The following is a 17,483-nucleotide window of genomic DNA, read 5'->3' as shown; positions in this document are numbered from 1 at the left end:
AGTAATTGTTGAACCATTTGGTTCATGTAGAGAATTAAAATATCACCTTAACACTTCTATTTGAACGAATATGCCACTCAAAACACTTTTTTTAGGAGTTCCATTCAGTTCCCTATGACCAAACTTGTTAAATAAAATTAGGTTGAGTAATGTTGCTTCATCCACTTGGTGATTTTAAAGTAATAAATAGCAGTTTAAAATACATCATGCTCAGCAAAATCTTTGGTGCTAAAATATATATTCAGCATCTTTGTTAAACTATGGCAATAATTCAAAGATGTTTACACAAATGTAATATACGCTATACATAATATTATGTATAATATACTTGCTCTGCAGTGCACTCCATCAGATGAACTGGTGCAAAAATTGCCAATTATTGCTTTAAAATAAAACAAGCTAGTTTCTGCAATTACAGTTTGGGGTAAATACACAAGGCTCACTGTGACAAAGGTTTAGCAGATCAATGCAAAGAACATGAAGGAAACATTTCTCCATATGGTTGCTGCAGAAATATCAACACAAATCAAATTTTACATCAGGTAAAAGATGAATGCTGAAAATCGATGATTTTCCAAGGGTCCTAAAGTTACATCATGGAAATTCACAGATTTAAAAAATCAGCTCACATTATATTCATTTAAATACACTTTACTAACAAGTTTAAAACGATGTTGGGCAGAGATTTCACAGACTAAATCTTCATTTAAAGAAGAAAAATGTACAAAGACAATGTTTTGATCTATTCGAACTATTTATTTCATCCATATATGGAGAGAACAGAGAAAAACTACAATTTCATGTACTTGCTTGAAGAAAACAAATCTAGAATATATTGTTAACAAAACATTAAAGGAGTATGTATCTTACATTTTAATACCTTCTCTCAACAGCATCATTTGGTTACACTATGCATAGGGAATACTTTGCTATTGTACAAAAAGTAACCTTTCAATAGAAGAATTGAAGAACATGGTTACCTGGATATTCAGTTACATTGTGTCATATAGTGTGCCATAACTCTTTATTGTGTGGTTATGTCATTTACCACCATAAGAATGGTCAGTCTTCAGTTTTTCGTGCCAGTCTACAAAAAGTCCAGTTGTGTTCCACTGTGTTCTCATTGGCTCTTTCACTCATGTGATGTACCCTTGTCATTCTGATAGTAAAGCCTTGCTTTGCAATGTACTCCATTAGATGAACACGAAGAGACACCTCCTGATGATAATCACAAGGTCCAAATGTGAAGGACACCTGGAAGTCTCTGGTATCCATCATGTGTTTGTTCCATTTTGTGAAATAGTTTGAAATACCCTCCAGCAGTGAGTGAACTTTAGTAGTGATAGTCAGCTGTGTGATTATAACAGCTACTGGATTTGAATATTTGGAAAGTTTGCGGGTGCTAGACAGTTCCACCACCTCCTCAAAGGTATCTAATGGATAAAGGGGCTTGGGATCATTCAGACAGTGAATCAAAGGCTCTATCTGATAAAAATCTGCCTCCTTTCTTAGGAGGTCAATTTCTTTGAAGCCATGAGGTAGCGTCAAAGCCGCAGTCCTTAAAAAATTCAAGATGTATCTGAAGAGAGGTCCATCTCTATCAATGAAGTAGTTTCCTTGAGAGTCTTTGGCAGTGGGGAAATCACCCCTAAACATGACTCCTAACATGGAGTCTGGGTATCTGGTTAGTGTGGATATTGATGTTGAATATAAGTGTCCTCCGACGTTAAGGGTGACCGGATCAGCCATCTGTAGTGAGCAAAGGAAATGCAGGCCATGAATTGTTACAACAGAAGTTTCTTTACCCATATTACCATAGTCAGACACATCCATATTGTTCAATTTATATAAAAACATTTTCAGTAGGTGTTTCATTTGTCCGCTGTCCAAGTGATATTTTTGAAAGAATAAAAATCTCATACAAATGACATTTTAGGTAAAACAGTATGCAAACCAACATAATTTTGAAACTCTAACTATGGAAGGCATCAAATTTAAATTAAAGTTATTCATTATGTAGATCCAAACACTGAATAAAATTTTGTCTGTTTTTCTTTTCCAAAGTTCAAATATTGTTGTTGCATGAGTATATCCTTGAGGTAATGTATGTATTTTTTTAACTATGAAAGACATCAAGGAGCCTTAGCATAACTAGGGTCAATGGGAATCGGGAAACTTCCTACTAGTCGCAGTCCTACCTAACACAAAAGGAAATCATGGTGGTTGTGATCAGTTATCTCTGTAGAAATCCCTCAGGATAGTGGCTTGGGCCTAATCATCTGTGGTTGCTTCAACGACCTTCCCTGCATCATAATGTCATATGGGAGTTGTGCAATGTTAAAGAGAATTCCCAACTCCCTCAGATATTACAGCAGACCATGTCAAATGCAGCAAGACCTGGACGATATCCAGGTCAGCTTGGGCTGACAAACTGGCAATAAGATTCACAGCATCCAAGTGCCAGACAAACTCCATCTCCAGCAAGAGAGAATCTAACCATTTCCCATTGACACCAGCACAACTGAGTCCCTATCAAAATTCTAGGGCTTACTATTGACCAGAAATCAAATTGGATTAGCTACATCAATACTGAGGCTGCAAAAGAAGATCAGAGATCAAAGGTTCTGTGATGAGAAACTCACCTCCAGACTCCTCAAGCCTGTCCAGCATCTACAGGGCAAAGTCAGGAATGTGATGGATCAATTTCTTGGATGTACACTGCTCCAAAACTCTCAAAGTTTGAAACAAGAGAATAAAGTAGCATAACCAAATGGCACCATGTCAACAAACATATTCCCTCCGCCACTGACACTTAGTAGTAGCGTGCGTACCATCTACAAGACGTACTGCAGAAATTCACCACGTCTTCCCAGCACCTTCCAAACCCTTGACCATTTCCACAAAGAAGGACAATGGCATAGGATGCTAACCCTAACCATCACCTGCAATTTCTTCTCCAAGACGCTCATCATCCTGATTTGGAAATATATTACTGGTCCTTGTATTGCTGAGACAAAATCCTGAAACTTCCTCCCTAATGGTATTATGGAGTGGGGACACCTGCACTAAATAAATTGCAGACATACTAAAGCTTATGGAGGTGCTGCCAAGTGTGGAAAGACCACCATCTAAGGTCTTTTGCCAAAGTACAGCAGGCAGGGGTCCATTCAGTTCTTGGATTTTCCCAATGCCTCAGAAATGCCTATAGATTAATTGTAAGAATAGAGAAAGACAAACCCCAATGCTTCCTCTCTGTGAGTAAAGACAATATAGATCTGAACAGCTTTCTAACTGTATGCACAAAAAGACTTATGAATAAAAGTATATTTTTTTCAATAAATCTTTTACCAGTTTAGTATCTGATACATATGAATGTACACTCCAGCATCTGCAGTGCTCACTTTCGCCTACAAGGATAGACCAGATCTAAAAGATGAAGTTATAAATTGGAGAAAGGCCAAATTTGACAGTATTAGGCAAGAACTTTCAAAAGCTGATTGGGGGCAGATGTTCGCAGGTAAAGGGACGGCTGGAAAATAGGAAACCTTCAGAAATGAGATAACGAGAATCCAGGGTGAAAGGCAAGGCTGGTAGGTACAGGGAATGCTGGATGACTAAAGAAATTGAGGGTTTACTTAAGAAAAAGAAGAAAGCATGTATGAGATGATGACAGGATGGATTGAGTGAATCCTTAGAAGAGTATAAAGGCAGTAGGAGTACACTTGAGGGAAATGAGGAGGGCAGAAAGGGGACATGAGATAGCTTTGGCAAATAGATTTAAAGAGAATCCAAAGTGTTTTTTACAAATGCATTAAAGACAAAAAGATAACTAAGGACAGAATAGGGCCCCGTCAAAGATCAGCAAGGCGGCCTTTGTGTGGAACTGCAGAAAATGGAGATACTAAATGAGTATTTTGCGTCAGTATTTACTGTGGAAAAGGATATAGAAAGTAGCAAAATAGATGGTGACATCTTTCAAAATGTCTATATTACAGAAAAGGAATTGCTGGATGTCTTGAAATGCATAAAGGTGGACAAATCCCCAGGACCTGATCAGGTGTACCCAAGAACTCTGTGGGAAGCTAGAGAAGTGATTGCTGGGCCTCTTGCTGAGATATTTGTATCATCGATAGTCACAGGTGAGGTGCCGGAAGACTGGGGGTTGGCTAACGTGGTACTACTCTTTAAGAAGGGTAGTAAGGACAAACCAGGAACTATAGATCAGTGAACCTGACGTCAGTGGTGGGCAAGTTGTTGGAGGGAAGCCTGAGGGACAGGATGTACATTATTTTGAAAGGCAAGGACTGATTAGGGATAGTCAACATGGCTTTGTGCGTGGGAAATCATGTCTCACAAACTTGATTGAGTTTTTTGAAGAAGTAACAAAGAGGACTGATGAGGGCAGAGCGGTAGATGTGATCTATATGGATTTCAGTAAGACGTTTGACAAGGTTCCCCGTGAGAGACTGATTAGCAAGGTTAGATCTCACGGAATACAGGGAGAACCATCCATTTGGATACAGAACTGGCTCAAAGGTAGGAGACAGAGGGTAGCGGTGGAGGGTTGTTTTTCAGACTGGAGGCCTATGACCAGTGGAGTGCCACAAGGATTGGTGCTGGGTCCTCTACTTTTTGTCATTTACATAAATGATTTGGATGCGAGCATAACAGATACAGTTAGTAAGTTTACAGATGACACCAAAATTGGGGGTGTAGTGGACAGTGAAAAACGTTACCTCAGATTACAACAGGATCTTGATCAGATGAGCCAATGGGCCAAGAATTGGCAGATGAAGTTTAATTCAGATAAATGCAAGGTTTTGGGAAAGCAAATCTTAGCAGGACGTATACACTTAATGGTAAGGTTAAAGAGACCTTGGAGTGCAGGTTCATAGCTCCTTGAAAATGGAGTCACAGGTAGAAAGGATAGTGAAGAAGGCATTTGGTATGCTTTCTTTATTGGTCAGAGTATTGAGTACAAGAGTTGGGAGGTCTTGTTGGGCTGTACAGGATATTGGTTAGGCACGGTTGGAATATTGCATGCAATTCTGGTCTCCTTGCTATTGGAAAGATGTTGTGAAAGGGTTCAGAAAAGATTTACAAGGATGTTGGCAGGGTTGGAGGATTTAAGCTATGGGGAGAGGCTGAACAGGCTGGGGCTGTTTTCCCTGGAGTGTCGGAGGCTGAGGGATGACCTTATAGAGGTTTACAAAATTGAGGGGCATGAATAGGATAAATAAACAAAGTCTTTTTCCCTGGGGTGGGAGAGTCCAGAACTAGAGGGCATAGGTTTAGGGTGAGAGGGGAAAGATATAAAAGGGACCTAAGGGGCAACTTTTTCACATAGAGGATGGTACGTGTATGAAATGAGCTGCCAGAGGAAGTAGTGGAGGCTTGTACAATTGCAACTTTTAAAGGGCATTTGGATAGATATATGAATAGGAAGGGTTTGGCGAGATATGGGTCGGGTGCTGGCAAATGGGACTAGATTGGGTTGGGATATCTGGTCAGCATAGACAGGTTGGACCAAAGGGTTTGTTTCCATGCTCTACATCTCTATGACTCTATAAATTGTTCCTAGCCTAAGAAAAAAAAATCTGCAGATTAGCTGTACGCATTGAGAAAGTCAAACACCAATTTTTTTTTCAGTATACCAACACTGTATAGATCTGAACTGTTTTATTAACTATGTACATAAATATTTTTTTAAAAAAAGATTGCACTGATTCGAGAAAGCAACTCACCACCTCAAAAGCAGCCAGGGATGAACAATAATCGATGGCCAAGCCAGCAATGTCAAAACCCAGTGAATGAATAAAGTACTGCCCAGTTAATTTTTCGCTGTCGACGTTGTTGTAACCAATCAGAACAGTGCAATAGCTTATAAATAATATAAATTAGAATGAGCCCCCCGCCCCCACCACCACCAATATGTGCAGGTAAATTCATTAAAATGATTCATGAGCCTTTTTCCTCATTTTAGTTCATCTTTAAGTGTGGATGCAATGATATCGAAGCCAACAATGAAAGACGATAGAATACTAATTATGTATTTGCCCGAAAAAAAGCTAACAGAAAATGAATACTGCAGATGCTAGAGATCAGAGTCGAGAGTGTGGGTGCTGAAAAAGCACAGCAGGTCAAGCAGCATCTGAGGGGCAGGAATATCAACATTTCGGGCATAAGCCCTTCATTTTAAAAAAGAGTCGCCTGGTTGAGGGTAGGTTGAACTATACTCAAATCTCGAGGTAAGCTCTGCGATTCCCAATCTGTTCTCCCTCCACTTGTCCGAACACACACACAACTGTGAGACTGCAGCTCCCCTGGACAGGCCGGCCGGACGGCCGCCACGCAGCAGCAGCTCCGTCCCCTGGCCGACCACACGCGCTCGCCGAGGACACCAATAGCAGGCGCCCTGGTACCCACACACGCCTGCTTGCTTTCGCCGGCCAGCCTGCCGGTTCTTACCGCCTGGCTCCAGTCTCCATTATCCATTCGCTCCGGGCGCTTTGATCAAAGCTCAAACCTCCGCACAGCCACCGCTGAATCCGCGCATGCGTGCATAGACAGGCGGACGGCGAGCATGCGTACTAGCTATCACCATGGCGTGTCCCTTTGAGCCGGGCACCGCCATCTTTGATAAAGGCAATACGACTTTGATCAAAATGAGGACTCGCTCATGAACGAAGCTGCGGAGACTTCAAGTGGGAAATCCAGAGATACTCAAGGGATTTTCAAGTTTTTAAATATATGCTTGGTATTAAAGTTTAAATACTGCCTTGAACCAGTACTCAAATGACTGAGAAGCCAATTCTTCAAGCATTATTCAGATCAATGTAGACCTGGATTAATATTGAGATAACTAAAGGTAATTCGCCTCAAGCAAACCTTTGGAAACGGATTGAAAATCTGGCCTTTGCACAACAAAAAATAGTAGTGAATTACATCCGTTCTGGACAAACTGCAACAATTTCGTTCCGATATCCAGGCAATAAACATAATTATCTTCACTACATTGTAATAATCCTTAAGTGAATGGCTGCGCCTCAAAACACATCGAGAAGTCTACATCACTGATTGAAAAACGGTTATTTACATTTGAGAATAACATGATTTTTAAAATCTTTGCGTTTGTACGTGTCCAAGCTAAAACAAAAGAATCTACACGAAACATTTTGCAATTATTATCGGTTAGAGAAAGAACAGATGAATTGCTATAATGAACTGGAAGCAGAAATATTGCATTACCGTTATTCTATAGTTGTCTGCTCACCAACTGCAAGCAATATGTACAGTATATCAGCTTCGTGCAATAGAGCAAATGATTTCCTCCCTGTTGCTTTGGTAATCCACTCATCAAAGCGACTAACCAACTAAATCTTAATAAATTATACAATATTATTTCCTAAAGTGTCAAACCCAAGTATGTAATGTATAAAATATTTAAGATGTTGGAAAGTCCAACATGAAAGGTACTTGTAAATTATGACTTCAAGAGTAGGTTTGAATATATTACTGGTCTAGTGCGGTTCTATGCATGTTTATAATTTGGTTTTTTTAATTCATTCATGGGGTGCATGAGTTGCTGGCTAAGGTAGTATTTATTACACATCCTAATTGCCCTGAAGAAGGTGGCAGTGAACTGTCTTCATAAACCACTGCAGTCCATTTGCTGCACCTAGAGTTGAAAAGTGTGGCTGCTAGAAAAGCAGAGCAGGTCAGGCAGGATCCGAGAAACAGGAGAGTCCACGTTTCAGGCATAAGCTCTTCAACGGGAATGTGGGTTTGGACGCTGAGAGATAAATAGAAGTGTGGGGATGGGGCGGGGGGGGGGGGGGGGGAAGGACAGCTGAGAAGGTAAATGCAGGTGGGGGGGTCATTGTGATAGTTCAGTGGGGAGGGTGGAGCGAATATGTGGAAAGGAAGATGGACAGGTCAAGAGGGCGTTCTTGCTGTAGTAAAGTAAGAGCCACCAATGTCGCTATGGAGGACATTTCCAGGACTTAGACTCACCAGTATTGAAGGAGCAATAATATATTTCCCAGACAGGAATGTGAGTGGATTGGAAATGAACTTGAAGGTGGTAGTATTCCCATGTCTTTGCTCTCCTTAATGGATTGGAAGGTGCTGTGTGAATTTCTGTGAGTTTTGTACATGATACACACTGCTGCGACTGAGCATCAACCGGAGTGGAGGTGAAGGAAATGAATTTTGTTGGTGCGATGCTAGTAAGGCAGACTGCTTTGTCCTGCCAGGTGTTAAGCTACATGAGTGTTGTTGGAGCTGTACCAATCTAAGCAAATAGGGAGTAATTAAGGGAGTTGCACACTTAATTTGTGCCTTATAGATGGTGAAAGGGCTTTGAGGAATCAGAAGCACCTGCAGGATTCTTAGCTTCCAAACTGTGAGTTTTGAGAAGATTTGTAGCTCAGGTTGAGGTTCTGGGTGTAGGCTTGCTCGCTGAGCTGGAAGGTTCATTTTCAGACGTTTCATCACCATACTAGGTAACACTTTCAGTGAGCCTCTGGATGAAGCACTGTTGATGATTCCTGCTTTCTATTTATATGTTTGAGTTTCTTTGAGTTGGTGATGTCGTTTCCTGTGGTGATGTCATTTCCTGTTCTCGAAAGCCTCTATAAAGTCACCCCTCAGCCTCCAAAGCTCCAGGAAGAATAGCTCCTCCTATTCAACCTCTCCCTATAGCTCAAACCTCCAACCCGACAACATTCTTGTAAATCGTTTCCAACTTTTCAGGTTTAACAACATTCTTCCTAAAGTAGACAGACCAGAATTAAACACAATAGTTCGAAAGTGGCCTAACCAATGTTCTGTAAAGTCACAACATGACATCCCAGATCCTATACTTAATGCACTAACAAAAAAAGGCAAGTGTACCAAATACCTTCTTCACGACCTTGTTTAACTGTGACTCCATCTTTAAAGAACTATGAACCTGCAACACAAGATCTTTTTGTATCATCCTATAATATTGTTACTGCATTCCATAGCAGAGATAAGTGATAGGGAAGGGCCGTGAGATGTGGGGAAGTGAATTGGCAGCGAGGGTTGGGGATGATTTTTGATAGGTTCCCTCTTTCTTAAGTCAGGTATAATCGAGGGATACCTCCCATGACCAATTCCACCCTATCCTACACCATGTCAGCAGCTTGTAAACAACCATAAATGGGGCTGAAGGCTCCAAAGGGCCTCTCACATGCTTCTGTATTCAGTATAGAGAATACAAAAACATTCCATTTGTAGCTAAGAATCAGGATGTGGAAGGATGAGAGCAATTTACAAAAGTAAATCACCAAGGAAACAGTACAGAGTATAATGGAGCTGCTGGATTTCATTCGACAGTTTTGAAAGAAGAGGCTAATGACATAGTAGATGTATTGTTGTTAATATTTCAAAGTTTACTAGATTCTGGAAAGGTTTCAACAAATTGGAAATTACCAAATATAACCCCTCTCTTCCAGCAAGGAGTGAGGCAATGAAACAGGAAACTGCATGCCAGACATCTGTCATAGGGAAACAATTTGAATTGATCATTTAGGTGGTTATAGCTGGGCATTTACAAAAAGTCAAGGTAACTAAGAAGAGTCAGTATGGTGTTGTGAAAGGGAAATCATGTTTAACCGAGGTGAGCACTTCGGGGACAGTGACCACAACTCGGTGACTTTTACTTTAGTGATGGAGAGGGATAATCGTGCGCCGCAGGGCAAGAGTTATAGCTGGGGGCAGGGAAATTATGATGCAGTGAGGCATGACTTGGGATGTGTGGATTGGAAAAACAGGCTTCAAGAGAAGAACACTAATGAGATGTGGGGATTGTTCAAGGAGCAGCTACTGCGTGTCCTCGATAGGTATGTACCAGTCAGGCATGGTGTAAAGGGCCTTGTGAGGCAGCCGTGGTTTAGTAAGGAATTGGAGTCCCTTGTGAAAGGGAAGAAGGCGGCATATGTAAAGATGAGGCGTGAAGGTTCAGTAGGGGCGTAAGGAGCTAAAGAGGGAGCTAAGAGAAGCGAGAAGGGGACATGAAAAGTCTTTAGCTGGTAGGATTAGGGAAAACCCAAAGGCTTTCTATAGGTATGTCAAGAATAAAAGGATGACTAGGGTAGGTATCGGTCCAGTCAAGGATAGTAGTGGGAAGTTGTGTGTGGAGGCGGAGGAGATTGGAGAGACATTAAATCAGTACTTTTCATCAGTATTCACTCAGGAACAGGACACTGTTGCTGATGTGAATATGGAATCACAAATAATTAGAATGGATGCCCTGGAAATATGCAGGGAAGAGGTTTTGGGAATATTGGAAAGGATGATGGCATTTACCCCAGGATCCTATGGGAAGCTAGGGAGGAGATAGCAGAGCCATTGGCCTGGATTTTTATGTCGTCATTGTCAACGGGAATAGTACCAGAGGACTGGAGGATAGCGAATGTGGTCCCATTGTTCAAGAAAGGGAGTAGGGATAGCCCTAGTAACTATAGGCCAGTGAGTCTGACTTCAGTGGTGGGCAAAGTCTTAGAGAGAATGGTAAGGGATAAGATTTATGAACATCTGGGTAGGAATAACGTGATCAGGGATAGCCAGCATGGTTTTGTGAAGGGCAGGTCGTGCCTCACAAACCTTATTGAGTTCTTTGAGAAGGTGACTAAGGAAGTGGATGAGGGTAAAGCAGTAGAGGTTGTGTATATGGATTTTAGTAAGGCGTTCGATAAGGTTCCCCATGGTAGGCTAATGCTAAAACTACGGAGGTATGGCATTGAGGATACATTAGAGGTTTGGATTAGGAATTGGCTGGCTGGAAGGAGACAGAGGGTAGTAGTTGATGGATTATGTTCATCTTGGAGCGCAGTTACTAGCGGTGTACCACAAGGATCTGTTTTGGGACCATTGCTTTTTGTTATCTTTATAAATGATCTAGAGGAAGGACTTGAAAGCTGGGTAAGCAAGTTTGCGGATGACACAAAAGTCGGTGGAGTTGTGGATAGTGAGGAAGGAAGTGGTAGGTTACAGCGGGATATAGATAAGTTGCAGAGCTGGGCGGAAATGTGGCAAATGGAATTCAATGTAGCTAAGTGCGAAGTCGTTCACTTTGGTAGGAATAACAAGATGATGGATTACTGGGCTAATGGTAGGCTACTTGGTAGTGTGGATGAGCAGAGGGATCTTGGTGTCCATGTACACAGATCTCTGAAAGTTGCCACCCAGGTAAATAGTGCTGTGAGGAAGGCATATGGTGTACTGGGCTTTATTGGCAGAGGAATTGAGTTCCGGAGTCCTGAGGTCATGTTGCAGTTGTATAAGACTCTGGTGAGGCCTCATCTGGAGTATTGTGTGCAGTTTTGGTCGCCATACTATAGGAAGGATGTGGAAGCTTTAGAACGAGTGCAGAGGAGGTTTACCAGGATGTTGCCTGGAATGGTAGGAAAATCTTATGAGGAAAGGCTGAGACACTTGGGGCTGTTCTCATTGGAGAAAAGAAGGTTTAGGGGAGATCTGATAGAAGTGTATAAGATGATTAGGGGTTTAGATAGGGTAGATACTAAGAACCTTTTACCGCTAATGGAGTCAGGTGTTACTAGGGGACATAGCTTTAAATTAAGGGGTGGTAGGTATAGGACAGATGTTAGGGGTAGATTCTTCACACAGCGGGTTGTGAGTTCATGGAATGCCCTGCCTGTATCAGTGGTGAACTCTCCTTCTTTATGGTCATTTAAGTGGGCATTGGATAGGCACTTGGAAGTTATTGGGCTAGTATAGGTTAGGTAGGATTCGGTCGGCGCAACATCGAGGGCCGAAGGGCCTGTACTGCGCTGTATCCTTCTATGTTCTATGTTCTATTGCAGTTCTTTGAAGGAATAACATGTAATGTGGATTGGGGGAGACCACTGACATTCTGTAATTGGATTTCTGGAATGCATTTGACAAGCTACCACATGAAAGGTTTTTGTGTAAAATAAAAACATATAGTGCAGGAGCAACATGCGAGCATGGATTGAAGATTAGTTGAGTCACAAAAAACAGAGAATAGGCTTAAATGGAATTTTGTTTCTGACTGGCAGGATGAGATGACTGGAGTCCCACAGGAATACTCCAGCTTCAATGTTTTACAGTTTACATCAATTACTTAAGTGAGGAAAACGAAGAAATGGTAGCTAATTTTTTGTTTGTTGTGAGGATGACATCAGGAGGTTGCAGACCAATATAGATAGGTTGAGTGGCAGACCTATGTTAAGTTAACGTAACTTAAATTAAGTCTGGCAAACAGAGAACAATGTGGGAAACGGTTTAATTTTTCACCTCTGCAAATGTGTTGCTGGTCAAAGCACAGCAGGCCAGGCAGCATCTCAGGAATAGAGAATTCGACGTTTCGAGCATATGCTCGAAACGTCGAATTCTCTATTCCTGAGATGCTGCCTGGCCTGCTGTGCTTTGACCAGCAACACATTTTCAGCTGTGATCTCCAGCATCTGCAGACCTCATTTTTTACTCGATAATTTTTCACCTCGGCAGTATTAGAGGTCCGTCTTATTGTTTCAATACTATGTGAAAAATTGGAAGACAAACAACAATTTAGACATATTCTGAATTGAAAAGGGCACTACGTGGTCTTATAAAGAATGAATTCAACAACTCAATATGTGCTGTAAGCTACCTGATGTTTACTGAAAATAGATTTTGTAGAGGCCAAGCAAAGAATTCAAGGAGAAAAGAAATCTGGTTGATGACCCTAGATTACACAAAAACATGGTTTTGAAAACAAGGCAGAAGAGTGCTTCTATTATTAATAATTGTCTCATGGCCCTTTCTGTTGTACAGACCTAAAGATCAGTGTTATGACACGAGGTAAACTCTCCTGCTTACCTGTAAATCAGCAACACAGAAAAGATTTTTCCTGTGCAGTATCTGTGAAAAGTCAAGAGGCTGAGAATGATTTAAGGTAAAAATTAACAACGTTATTTCTTGAAGTATAACAGAAAATAATTAACTAACAACTATTTACAACCCCTCTTTAACCTCTCTTTTACCTTCCCTTCTATAATACTAGTCTGATAAAACTCCCAATGACAATTTACAAAACAAAATTCTTATCTCAAAACCAGGCAGCTTTCAGTTTTCTCTGTATTCCAGTCATCTTTTCTTATTCTTGGGGATTCTGCTCCACAGGTTACTGATCGATAAAAAGAGCTATTTTTCAGACAGTCTTTAAATGCTGGTAGCTTGGCAGTTCTCCTCTCAACTGTCTAATTTTTCCCAGTCTTATACCTCCAAAGCATCGGGTTGTATCATTGGCTTTTAAGATATTCAATATACTAAATTCAAACTGGATTGGAGTTTGGTATTTTTGGGGATATAACTGATTGGTCTAATTCAAATCTGCGTTGTCATTTCCAGGCAACCAGCTCCCCTAGCTACCCCAGTAGCTGGAGCACATGTTACATTGTATCTTTTTCTGAACAATTGGTGCTGTCAGGTAGTTTTTTTGATAGCTTTTAACTCTCTTAAAATTACAGTACACCCATATCTTCATCACATCATTTTCCAAGTAAATGTTACTGGAAACCCGATAAAGTTTCTAAATATAAATATTTCTTATGGCCTTGTGAAATGTGAAAACTGGACTATGACCACTTTCCAAAGGGTAAGGTTGATTATAATCAGAACAGAACATCCTCCATCAGCTGTCAGCAATTTGAATTCTTAAATAGAAAACCCAGCTGACCACAAGATTATCATATTCTATCCTTCATTTTCAACACTTGGCCAACAGGAATATTTGTTCCTTTTGCATTTAGTTAAGTATCATCTCTGCAGTGACTGTTGTCTTTTTGTGTTCAATATGTCTGTGTTTGGAATCAATCTAATTCTGGATCACTGCTTAGAGGTTAACCTGTGTTTGCCACTTATTTGTAAGCCTAAGATTTATATTATAATAAATACATTGTTTTGAGTTCATCAAAGAAGCCTGGTGTAGCACTGTTTTATTCTGGATAATAGAACAAAAGAGAAGCATTTGACCATATTGGTGATTGAATTATATTCATAAATGATAATCATGCACATTTATACTAATGGTGTAATTCATGAAGTAGTGAGGCAGGACTATTGTCATTTTCCTCCTGTGATAGTTGTAATACAGGAAGAATAAAAATGTATATTACCTAAACAGAGAATGACTGCAAAATTCCAAAATGCAGAGATGTAGGTGTTCTAGCATGGGTCCCAAAAAAATTAGTATCCAAGTACAGCAAATAATTCAGAAAATTCAAAAAATTCAAATGCACATTTTATATCAAGAAAATTATCATGAGATAAGAATGTTTTTGCTTCAGTTATAAACAGGGCATTAATGAGACCACATTCAAATACCGTGTGAAAATTTGGACTCCTTATTTAAGGAAGGATGTAAATGCATTGAAATAATTCAGAGTCAGTTTACTAGAATGATACCTGTTTGTCTACTGAAGGTGGGTTGGACAGGTTGGCCTTTTTATCACTGGATTTCAAAAGTGCTTGCGGTGAGTTGATTGAAGTATGCAAGTTCCTGAACAGTTTTGACAAGCTAGGGAATCATTAGGAAATCATGAGCAGCATGGCGGTTCAGTGGTTGGGGTTAGCACTGCTGCCTCACAGCACTAGGTGCCTGGGTTCGATTCCTACCTCAGGCGACTGTCTGTGTGAAGTTAGCACATTCTCCCTGTGTCTGCATGGGTTTCCTCCAGGTGTTCTGGTTTCCTCCCACAGTCCAAAGATGTGCAGATCAGGTGAATTGGCCATGAGAAATTGCCCATAGTGTTCAGTACATTTGTCAGGGGAATGGGTCGGTGTGGACTTGTTGGGCCAAATGGCCTGTTTCCTCACTGTAGTTAATCTAATGTAACCAAACCCTATTTCCAATCCAAATTACCCCCTTACCTTTTTAAGTATTCTGTGCTGATGATTCCTGAAGCTGGTGGCTCCAGGTATGAATCCAACAACAAAGTGAATTGGCATGGAAGTCACATAGCAGTCAGTGTGCTATATTTTGAGATTTAGATGTCCAATGGCAAAGTCCACTACTTTGACAATTTCTGTGGCAGAGTAAGGAATAACTGGGGTTGTTTGCCAACCGGGTGAGGGAAATAGGGTGCCAAGAAGGCGAGGTGCCACCTGGGTAGCAGACCAGGCAGGTAGGGTATCAGATAAGTGAATGAGCGACTGATTCCGGCATTAGGAGGTGGTTCATGGCTCAGCTGCTCAGTTCTGGAGAGTTCAGAGTAACTGGTGTGGTGGTCGGATCCAAAAAAGAGGGGAGGCCCAGGGGATGTCAGTTCCTTTCGGGTCGGAAAATATCAAAAGACCAGTCAGACAGGGAGAGTTGGAGGGAGGGTGTCGGTTCTGGGAGACTTCAGGCTGTGGGCTGTTATCAGTTCAGGTTGGGCAGCATGGTAGCACAGTGGTTAGCACTGCTGCCTCACATCGCCAGAGACTCGGGTTCAATTCCCGCCTCAGGCAACTGTCTGTGAGGAGTTTGCACATTCTCCCCATTTCTGCGTGGGTTTCCTCCGGGTGTTCTGGTTTCCTCCCACCGTCCAAAAATGTGCAGGTTAGGTGAATTGGCCATGCTAAATTGCCCATAGTGTTAGGTGAAGGGGTAAATGTAGGAGAATGGGTCTGGGTGGATTGCTGTTTGGAGGGTCGGTATGGACTTGTTGGGCCGAAGGGCCTGTTTCCACACTGTAAGTAATCTAATGTAATGTAAGTAATATAATCTTAATTGTTGGCGTGTTCTAGGAATGAGGGTTGTCAAATCTAGAGACCCTCTGACTGTTGGTGTGGGAAAGGGCCACAGAGGTGTGAAGCTGGCCAGAGGTGGAGGGTTGTTTCAGTTCTGAGGGCCTCTCAGGTACAAGAGGAGGAATGGCCAGTGTCCAGCTGGGAGTGGGAAATGATCATGTCCAACAGTGGGTGGGGCATGTGGGTGGTGTGTGGGGGAGGGGCCTAAGTGAGGGGTAAGGCCAGGAAGACATTGCCAGGACACAAACAAACTACTTGGTAAAAATTGAAAAGAACAAGTGCTGGAGATCACAGTTGGTCAGGCAGCATCCGTGAAGAGACAGCAAGTTAACATTTCAAGTCTAGATAAGTCTTGTACAGAGCTGAAGTGAAGTGTGATGGGGGCAGCATTTAGTCTATAGCTTGGGGAGTGTGGGATGCTGGTGGAAAAAAGATGTTCAAAGTTCAGATTAAGTGACTGGAATGTGAGAATGGCAGAACAATGTGTCCAACTGCCAGATTTGAAAGGACAATTACTGGGTGGGCGCGGTTTGGAGGACATGATTACAAGGTAATGGAAAGGGAAGTCACGGAATTAGAATTTAAAGATGTGAAAACAGGCCCTTTGGCCCAACAAGTTCACACCAACCCTCCAAAGAGTAACCCACACAGACCCATTTCCCCTATCCTATTACTCTACTTATTCCTTGACTAATGAACATAACCGACACATCCCCAAACACTATGGGCAATTTAGCATGGCCAATTCACCTGCCTGCACATCTTTGGATTGTGGGAGGAACCGGAGCACCTGGAGGAAATCCACGCAAAAACAGGGAGAAGGTGCAAACTCCACGTAGACAATTGACTGAGGCTAGAATCAAACCCAGGTCCCTGGTGTTGTGAGGCAGCAGTGCTAACCATTGAGCCAACATGCTCAGGGTTCACAGTTTACAGATGTTGAACTCAATATTAAATCTAGAAAGCTGTTGAGTGTCTAGTCTGAAGCTGAGACTGGACACTCTAGTTCCTCCAGTTTGTGATGTGATTCCCTGGAGTACTGAAACTCAGTAGGTCTGGCAGCATCAGTGGAGAGAAAACAGAGTTAACGTTTCAAGTCCATTGACCCTTCACCAGAACTGATTGTAGCTAGGAAGTGTTTAATATAAGAAGGTAATCATATCGATTCTCCCAGGCTGACATTTACCCATTACTTTGTCTGCCCCACTGTCTCTCTCTCTCTCTCTCTGGGCTCCATCTTCACCTATCAGTTCTGAAGAAGGGTCATTTCTCTCCATAATGCTGCCGGTTCTGCTGAACTTTCGCAGCAGCTTGTTATTTTGTTACTGATTTCCAGCATCCGCAGTTCTTCGGTTAATTTAGGACGAGCCTTAACAGTAACAGAACCTGGAAAGCAGACAGCGAAGAGGGCGTGGCGTGGGTGGAGGGTGCGGAATTTGAGGAGGAGGTCGACCACGAGGGGAGGCGGAACGGGGCGGGGCCTGAATGGGAGAGGCGGGGCCTGAAAGGCAGGTGTTTCCTGGAGTGGAAGGCCCTGGACGATGGACGGTTCATGTGGTGGAGGGCCTTGCGGTGGCGGCTCACGCGGAAGGAGGCGGGGCCAGGCTTTTACCCCGACTGCGGCGGAACGTCACCCCCCCGCATTGCGCGATGACGTCAAACGGTCTCTATAATACGTATTACAAATGACCAACGATCAG

At 42.0% G+C, this 17,483-nt stretch overlaps 1 protein-coding gene across 4 annotated transcripts; it reads right to left on the bottom strand.

Annotated features, from left to right (window-relative positions):
• Nucleotides 1-778: 778 nt before the first annotated feature.
• Nucleotides 779-6,551, bottom strand: kctd6a (potassium channel tetramerization domain containing 6a). 4 transcript variants are annotated; one of them, XM_060835647.1, is made up of 3 exons: nucleotides 6,469-6,527; nucleotides 2,643-2,731; nucleotides 779-1,749 (listed from the first exon to the last, which is right to left on the bottom strand). In XM_060835647.1, the coding sequence occupies exon 3, from the start codon at nucleotides 1,747-1,749 to the stop codon at nucleotides 1,063-1,065; it is 687 nt and encodes a 228-aa protein (XP_060691630.1). In that variant the 5' UTR covers nucleotides 2,643-2,731; nucleotides 6,469-6,527; the 3' UTR covers nucleotides 779-1,062. The 4 variants fall into 4 exon arrangements, with proteins under 4 accessions (XP_060691630.1, XP_060691631.1, XP_060691632.1 ...); XM_060835648.1 differs by lacking the exon at nucleotides 6,469-6,527 and adding an exon at nucleotides 5,745-5,865; XM_060835649.1 differs by lacking the exons at nucleotides 2,643-2,731; nucleotides 6,469-6,527 and adding an exon at nucleotides 5,745-5,866.
• Between the last annotated feature and the right edge of the window lie 10,932 nt (nucleotides 6,552-17,483).

This window comes from Hemiscyllium ocellatum, chromosome 14, assembly GCF_020745735.1.
Source record: "Hemiscyllium ocellatum isolate sHemOce1 chromosome 14, sHemOce1.pat.X.cur, whole genome shotgun sequence".
NCBI lineage: Eukaryota > Metazoa > Chordata > Chondrichthyes > Orectolobiformes > Hemiscylliidae > Hemiscyllium > Hemiscyllium ocellatum.
The sequence above is the reverse complement of the archived record's forward strand: the minus strand, read 5'-3'. Positions and strand labels throughout refer to the sequence as shown.

What these genes read in the sequence shown, in the direction of transcription:
- kctd6a (XM_060835646.1), bottom strand. Translation starts at nt 6,495, where the DNA reads ATGGATAATGGAGACTGGAGCCAGGCG. An exon ending in ATGGAGACTGGAGCCAGGCG is followed by an intron (nt 1,750 to 6,468) that starts GTAAGAACCGGC and finishes TGCTCACTACAG; the next exon opens with ATGGCTGATCCGGTCACCCT.